Genomic DNA, 8248 nt, shown 5'->3' with positions numbered 1-8248 from the left:
ACCCTGGATGGGTTTGGGGCAATGTATGTTGAATACAATCTTGTTGGACCTCTGACAGCTTTGTGAAATTGTTGAAAAACAGTATAATATGGGACCTTTAAGCCTGTCTGATGCCAAAACAGCAAAGCTGCAGGCCGAAAAATCTAAACAATGAGCTGCAAGAGGCTAAAATTCTGTGTAGAGGAAGAGGAAATAGACTTGAAAGCAGAATTCTTGATAATTCGCTTGGTATGTCACAATAAGTGACATCTTATACATGACTGAATGTAACGACGGTGATGTATGTATGATGACATAGTAAGAACAAATGACCGGCAACTTGAATTCACATTTAACGAGTTTATGGACATTTTTGCAATCTCTCAATCAAATGATACAATGACTATATACCACAATAGTGACTACTGTATGCTGAACCTCCAGTAAGGTCAGAAAACATATCAAACAGGTCAACAATGTAGCCATCAATGGGATCATACATTGTATAATCAAAAATTTGAAAAAGAAGAAAAAAAAAAAGAGAAAAGAAAAAAAAAGTAAAAAGAATGACAAGTGAATTGTGAATACTGCAAACTTTAAAATGCCCAGGGGATTATGCATTAAGGAGGATTATAGATATTAGATATAATGCATAAATCTAAAATCCTTTTGAACATAAAAAAATACACGCAAAACAAAACAAACAAAAAAAAAAAATCCCATATCAGTTCTCTTTTAATGGGGATTTTAAACAAATTGATTCAAGCTTACTGACATCAATACTGATCATGTTCATCTATCTGGGATTTAAAGGGTTACAATGACCCTTAACTTTAGTCTTGCAGGCATCGGAATCTCACCTGTTAGTGTTTTCTGTGTGAAATCCCATCCTATGACATGGTCTGCAGCTGACTGGTTCACCATCATTACAAGCACATAACTTTTAAATGTGAGTACAACAAAAGCATTCCCACATACATCAATCTCATCCCTGTTCTTTTGTCTTCAACATCTTACTCATATATGCACAGGAGTGAACTGGACAATAGCAGAACATCACATCATCAATCACTTGTGCTTTAAGTATATTCTCATCACGGGAAATTTCTGTCCCAGGCAGACTCAAAAATATTCCAGGAAAATGCATCGAACCAACCACAGAGCACAACAATCACCTCTGTGGTCTTAAGAGCAGTGTCTGCCATTTGTCTCTTGGCAAACCAGGGTAAAATCACACATTCATAACACCTGAAAAAAAGTCCCATAGCAGCTACACCGACCATCCATTTAAATTGACGTTATTTTCCTATTATTTATGAAGTATTCTGGCTTGTGTCATCTGTCACTTGGAGGTTGTCTTGAGCTGTGTGCCAGCTCTGCTGAAAATATCAAAAACACCCAGGCCTCCCCAGGTGTATTTCACTTGACGTGATTCCCCGCCACTTGACATTAAAACAATTAAAAGCTTAACATGATAACACACCTGTTTTCTGGTTGACTGGCAGAGCATGTTTGCATAAACCTTGATGGTAAAGTTAATTTACATGATGAATATGTGAAGATGCTAATTAGAGGAACATATCCCAGTTTATATTCATCTTAAATGAATGAAAATATTAAAATACAACCCAGTCACAAGAATAGATGTTGGCAACGTGTTTTTCTACGAAACAAAGTTATATTGAAACTTTACATCTTTTCATATTTTGACTTTAAGTTTCTTTGGGTTAATTCTTTTTATCTTATATTGTAACAATCAGTGCGTTCACATGATACTCAAGAAAACCGAATTACTGGGTTAGTCTGACTATGATCAGATTTTTAAGATGCATGTATACACCTTAGTCTGGACCGAATCAGATTTCTCATAGTCAAATTAAAACACCTAGATTATTCGATTGATAGTCGCATTACTCCTGCATGTATACGTTCCATCAGATTGGATTAGGATTTTCCGTTCTGCGCAGGCTCAATATTTTTTTCCCAGGGCCATGACCCGGAAATAGAAGGACGGCGGCTGCAGCGTCTTTCCTCCAAAATCACCGCAAGGAGGAGTCGAGTTTGTGTAGTTATCATCTACGCCATATACAACATGTACAAAGATGTAGCTTCGTCCTGCTCTTCATTCGCCATCTTTCTCGAATGCCGAGGCAGAGTTTGTTGTTGCTGGTGACATAAAGAGGTCAGCCGGAGGTGGCTCTACTACCACTAGTTGAAATGGGTCCAGCGCTACCTACCGTATGATTTGGTTAGGTACAAAAACACTGGTAGGAAAATATCATGTTTTGGCTTAAAACTGTCGTGTCTGGAAATTGTCCTTGTCATTTAGAAATTATCCAGTGGTGTCCCTCTTACAAGTGCTGAAATGCAGTCTTAAACTGCAGTTTGTGGCTTGGTAGCCTTCTTGTCTGTAACCAAACCACTATCCCCTGATATGACATTAAGGTAATAAACATGTGATCTGAATGTGATTTGCCACATATGGTAAAAATAGCAATAGGAGATGCATGACACGAAAAGTGTGAACCTATCAGTGGTTTGCAGACACATAAACTGCCAACATTTTATCCTGGAGACTGGACTGTACATTTATGCTTGAGATACAAGTGAGTAATCAATCAATGCAATCCCTGTTTTTGTTGTTCTCTAAGTCATGTTATTGTAGAGAAGTAATGTACATACTTTTGATTTACATTGCCATACTTTGTTAACTTAACCTTTACGGAAAATGGATCTTGAGTTTACTGTGTTTGATAAAGCTAATTCTAACTGTACAAACTTTTAATATAATATGAATGAAAAAGAAACAGCCTGGACAGTGTGAAAGACAAATTTAAAAATCCCAAACTATTATGCTCTTAATAAATAAAATAAAACTTGCAAGCTCTCTTCTCTCACTTGATGGTTATACATTTTAAGAGATATTAAAGAGGATTACCATATCATCATCAAGTACCATCTGTTTTTCAGTTGATGGTCAATAGAGAAACAAACTCCAAATAAAAAATAAATTAAAAAAATTTAAAAAATGTGGCTTCTACAGAAACTTAAAGATTATACCCTGGAGTTTTATATTATGCAAATTTCAAAAATGGCTATCAGACAAGGACCTTATTATTTGACCAGCATTCTATCTTTGTAGGGACACTTCCCATAATGTTGTCAGATACTTAGACTAATTATCTGTCAGTGGCAAAATCAAGCACTTTGACGGCACACAATTGCTGCAGGAATTACATTGCAGCCTGTTTAGTAGCGATCTCACTCAATATTTGGTCAATTAAAAAAATAAATAAAATAAATAAATGTTGTCCTCATAAGCAATTTTGACACAAAAATATGGGAAAATAGCTTCCAGGTTGAAAAATAACCATACTAGTAGCAACATTAAAAGCAAGACTTTAAGAGCCAAAAATATTATTAGCAGTTTATGGAAAATAGTTGTTTACCGAAATATTTTGTTTCCCCAGTTAAGACCAGAACTTAGTAAGAAGTACCCATTGGTAATGAGATCCCCCACTAACAAGTTAATGATGCCATCAGCAACAACGGCACAGTAAGTTAACGGTACTTTCAAGTTTTAACTCTGAGAAAAATGTTGCATTTTGACCAGCACCCCTGTCCTACATTACACTTAACATACCATAAAGCTCATTTCAGATTTTTTTTCTACTCAGTGTGGACATGCCATGAAGCTGCTATGACACTGTAATTAGGTGTTTCAAAAATGCCATTTGCTAAATGTATGCATTTTGTAAAACAGTGCAGGAATTGTCTGTACACATTTGTACATTTTCTACACACACTACAATGGAAATAAAAATTTGGATGCACTATGCTGTAGGACTTTGCCTGAGAAATCATGGTGTACTATTTATTATTCTGTTTATCATCAAGGATCTGTTCCTCTGTTTTGCATACAACTGTAAAAATACAGTAAAATTCAACAATCACATTGCATTTTTTCCTTTTTTGTCATTTACTTAAAAAAAGCTTAATGGTATTATACAGATATTGAACAGGACGTGACACAATAATTATAATCTGAATGTACACTTCAATATTGGGCAATAAACAGTCAACTATCAATAGTTACATGTATTTTTTTCTTTTTCCCTTTTCACATACAAAAAGGTTTGGGGAGACACAAACTCAGTAGTTCTACCATCATCAAATTAGTGCATTATTCAAAATTTTCCCTTCCCTGGATTCACACCTCTCACTCTTGGCGAACCAACAGAGAACAGACTCCAATGCAAAGCCAGAAAGAAATAGAAAGAAAACTAAGGGTGGACCACTGGTGCTCTTGGTTTTCCATTCTTCTTATAGGACTAATAGTCTGTTCTGGCTGTACAATACTGAGGGAAGCTTGAAGGTTGTCAAATTTCACATCAGAACTTCAGCAGGTAGAATAAGGTTACAGTCAGCAGGAGGCATATGGAGCAGCACTGTGGCAACCCAGCAGCCCCGTTCACATCATGCATCGCACCAGGACCTGCAGCAGAACAACACAAAACAAACTCCATTACACAGGTCAGCAGTGTACAGCTCAGTACAAATCGGTGCTTTGCTTCACTATGAACTCAATATGAATATGTAACTGGAATTCAAATGTTCATGTGGCTCATTTCCTCAGGCAGATCGGAGCTATACATTGGTTCAACAATTGCCATGGAAACTAGCAAATGGTAGAAATGAAAAGGTAAATTAATGAATAACATACAGTGGGTGGCCTTTATGCCAGGACTGATTTCTTTTTATGTGCACAGCTGCTAGCATGAAAAGAAGCAGCCACAAAAATATTCTATTTGAAAATAAATGAGAATAATCGAAACAGAGCTGACCCTCAGTATACAGTTTTGAGACACAGTATTTCTTATATTCTTACCATAAAGAATTATGCTGGCATTGGTGGTCCCCATGGTATTCATGGCGACACAGGTATAGTTTCCATAGTCTTCTTCTGAGACATTGAAAAAGACGAGCATGGACTGTCTACCTTGATTCTCTATCTTAACCCCATTTAGTCCATTGAAGAGCCTGGAAGAAAGAGGGGAAGAGCTTGTAAGGCTTCAGTAAAGGAATGAAACAATATTTGCGCTTTTCTCAAGAGGCTGACTGTCCGTTTCTGGGGCTTTTTGTCAAATCTCCATCATAATTTAAATGACTTAGATCCAACGGCTGCCTTGGTGCTTTGCTCCACAGTATTTTGTTTTTCACGTAATAAGTTGTTCTTCCCTCATCCAATACAGTCTGAACATTCAACTGGTCACACTTTTTTGCCGTTTTTTATCGATCCTGGAATATTTGTGGAACTTTTAGTTGGTGGAGCTGCAACTCTCTATGAGATGTTCAGTTGACGCAGATGGGGCAAACAAGCCGGCGTGCTCGTTAAAATCAGACAGCGGGGATTTCGAACAGCGCTCCTGCCAATACACCTGGCAAATGTCTGCTCCCTGAGCAATAAGATGGATGAACTGCTGCTTCTTAACAGTAGAAACTTTTGCAGATCTGCCACCCTGTGCTCAGAGAACGCATCCCAGACACAGGATTACATCTGCCGGACTTTCAAATTCTCTGAGTGGACTGCATAACAGAGCTCTTGGGGAAGAGGAGGGGATGTGGAATATGCTTTAATATTAACGAAGGTTGGTGTACAGATGTCACAGCGCTAAACAAATCATGCATCCCCCACTTGGAGACACTTTTCATAAACTGTAAGCCGTTTTATTCACCACGGGAGTTCTCCTCATTTATTCTGGTTGGTGTTTACATCCCACCTGAGGCCTCTGTTTCTAAGGCTTTACAACACCTGGCTGACCAGATAACGGACATGGAGAGGAAACATCCAGACTCTCTGCTCATTGTTCTTGTGGAATTTAACAAAGCGAACCTCAGCCGTTAACTGCCAATATACAGACAGCATGTTAAATGTCCCACGAGGGACAAAAAGCACTCTGGACCACTGCTACACTATTTTAAAGGACGCCTATCACTCTGTCCCCCGTGCAGCTCTGGGGCTCTATGATCACTGTATGCTTCATCTTCTCCCAAATTACAGGCAGAAATTCAAATCTGCTGAGCCTGTAGTAAAGACTGTTAAAAGATGGACCACAGAGTCAAAGCTGGTGTTACATGCCTGCTTTGACTGCACAGAGGCTGCTGCTACAGATCTGGACAAAGTCAGAGACACTGTGATATCCTACACCAGCTTTTGTGAGGATGTGTGTGCAGACCAAAACCTTATGCACATACAGCAACATTAAACCTTGGTACAAAACCAAACTCAGGATGCTTCGTCAGCCCAAGGAGGAAGCCTACAGAAGTGGGGACCGAGTCTTGTACAACACGACCAAGAACACACTAGCCGTTTTTAGACAGAGCACCAAGCCGCCAATTTGCCCGTCCTTTTGGCAGCTCGGTCCGCGGTTTTAGACAGACTGGTTCTGTTTTGGTCCGCTGATTTTCCGCCTCGGAGGGTACACTTTTTTCCACCTCGCCTGCTATCTAAAAATGAGGCAGAAATGTGCCGGCCTCTGCGTGAGGTGGGCGGAGGTGTCAGTGACCTACACTGTTGTGTGACTTACAGCCACGGAGTTTTAAAACCAAGAAACAGCTGATCACAGCAGTCAGTCCATCACTTCATCTGCGGACATTAAGATGAACAACTGAACAACCGCAGAGATCCAGGAGATGCAGCGTCTCCTCGGTCTATGTAGCAGTTTGGTTGTGTTAGCTTGTTGTTGTGTCGGCAAGCTAAGGACGGTCGGTACGTTCAAATTAAAAGCCCCCCGCTAAGAACCCAGTTCTAAACTCCAATGGGGTGCAATGTAAAGCTCATATTTTGAGGACAAATTCTATGTCACCGTTCACAGCCCAACTTCGAGCTTCATGTCACGTCAGATGTTTATGCCTACCTCAGAGGCGGCTTTTGGAAAAGGAGGAATATTACACCTAGGTTTTAGAAAGACAGGCCGGCACATTGCTGCCCTTACCTTGGAGCAAATGTGCCATCTTTTCTATCAAAAAAGGGCTACTGACAAAGGCAAAGAGGTGTTACACTGAGAAGCTGAACAACAGTTTCTCAGCTAACAAGCCTGCGTCAGTGTGGAGAGGTCCACAGGAGACCCCCCCTACATTGCAGTGAACCGTGAACTGGCTGATGACCTGAATGTCTTCTATTGCAGGTTTGACAATCCAGCATTCACACCCATCACCTACTCCAGCATCAAACAACCCCAATCACCCCCTGCACCACCCTCACCCCTCCCTACTCTGACCCCCCACCATCACTCAGGATCTGTGAAGAGGTTGTGTGTCAGCTCTTCAGGCAACAGAAGACCAGGAAAGCTCCAGGCCCAGACAGTGTGTCACCCTCCTGTCTGAAGGTCTGTGCTGTGCTGACCAGTTGGCCCCCATCTTCACCTAGATCTTCAAGAGATCACTGGAGCTGTGTGAAGTCCGCTCCTGTTTCAAAAGCTCCACAATAATCCTAGTCCCCTGAAACCAGCAATCTCAGGACTAAATGACTACAGGCATGTGGCCCTGACATTTGTGGTCATGAAGTCCCTTGAGAAACTGATGTTGTGCAACGTGAGGGACATCACAGGCCCCCTGCTGGACCCCCTGCAGTTTGCATAGCAGGCAAACAGGTCAGTGGATGATGCAATCAACATGGGACTGCACTACATCCTGCAACAGCTCAGCTCCCCAGGTACATATGCTAGGATCCTGTTTGTGGACTTCAGCTTGGCGTTCAACACTATCATCCCAGACATCCTCCACGTGTCATAAACTTCCTGACAGACAGGATGCAGCAGATGAGGCTGGGGAAAATCACATCCAGCACCCGGTCAATCAGCACAGGTGCCACCCAGGGATGTGTGCTCTCCCCACTGCTCTTCTCCCTGTAACACCAACGACTGCACCTTGAGATACCCATCTGTCAAACTGCTGAAGTTTGCAGATGACACAACGGTTGTCGGCCTCATCCGGGTTTGGTGATGAGTCTGCTTACACACGGAAGGTGGAACAGCTGGCCCTTTGGTGTGGTCAGGACAATTTGGAGCTTAACACGCTAACAGGACAGGCACAGACTGGACTGCAGAAAAAATCATTGGTGCTAAACTGCCCACCATCCAGGTCCTACACTCATCCAGAGTCAGGAAATGGGCAGGAAACATCTCTGCAGACCCATCACAACCTGGACACAATCTGTCTGAACTTCTCCCCTCAGAACAGAACAGAACAGAACAGAACAGAACAGAAC

At 41.1% G+C, this 8248-nt stretch overlaps 1 protein-coding gene across 2 annotated transcripts in view; it reads right to left on the bottom strand.

The window, feature by feature from the left end:
• Positions 1 to 562: 562 nt before the first annotated feature.
• opcml (opioid binding protein/cell adhesion molecule-like) overlaps positions 563 to 8248 on the bottom strand; it is a 351189-nt gene continuing 343503 nt past the window's right edge. For both annotated transcript variants that reach the window (XM_037120657.1, XM_037120656.1), the window contains 2 exons: positions 4868 to 5019; positions 563 to 4474 (listed from right to left, as the gene is read on the bottom strand). In XM_037120657.1, the coding sequence (XP_036976552.1) occupies positions 4371 to 4474; positions 4868 to 5019 (256 nt within the window). In that variant the 3' untranslated portion in view covers positions 563 to 4370. The remainder of the gene's footprint in view (positions 4475 to 4867; positions 5020 to 8248) is intronic.

Source organism: Acanthopagrus latus, chromosome 13 (assembly GCF_904848185.1).
Source record: "Acanthopagrus latus isolate v.2019 chromosome 13, fAcaLat1.1, whole genome shotgun sequence".
NCBI lineage: Eukaryota > Metazoa > Chordata > Actinopteri > Spariformes > Sparidae > Acanthopagrus > Acanthopagrus latus.
The sequence above is the reverse complement of the archived record's forward strand: the minus strand, read 5'-3'. Positions and strand labels throughout refer to the sequence as shown.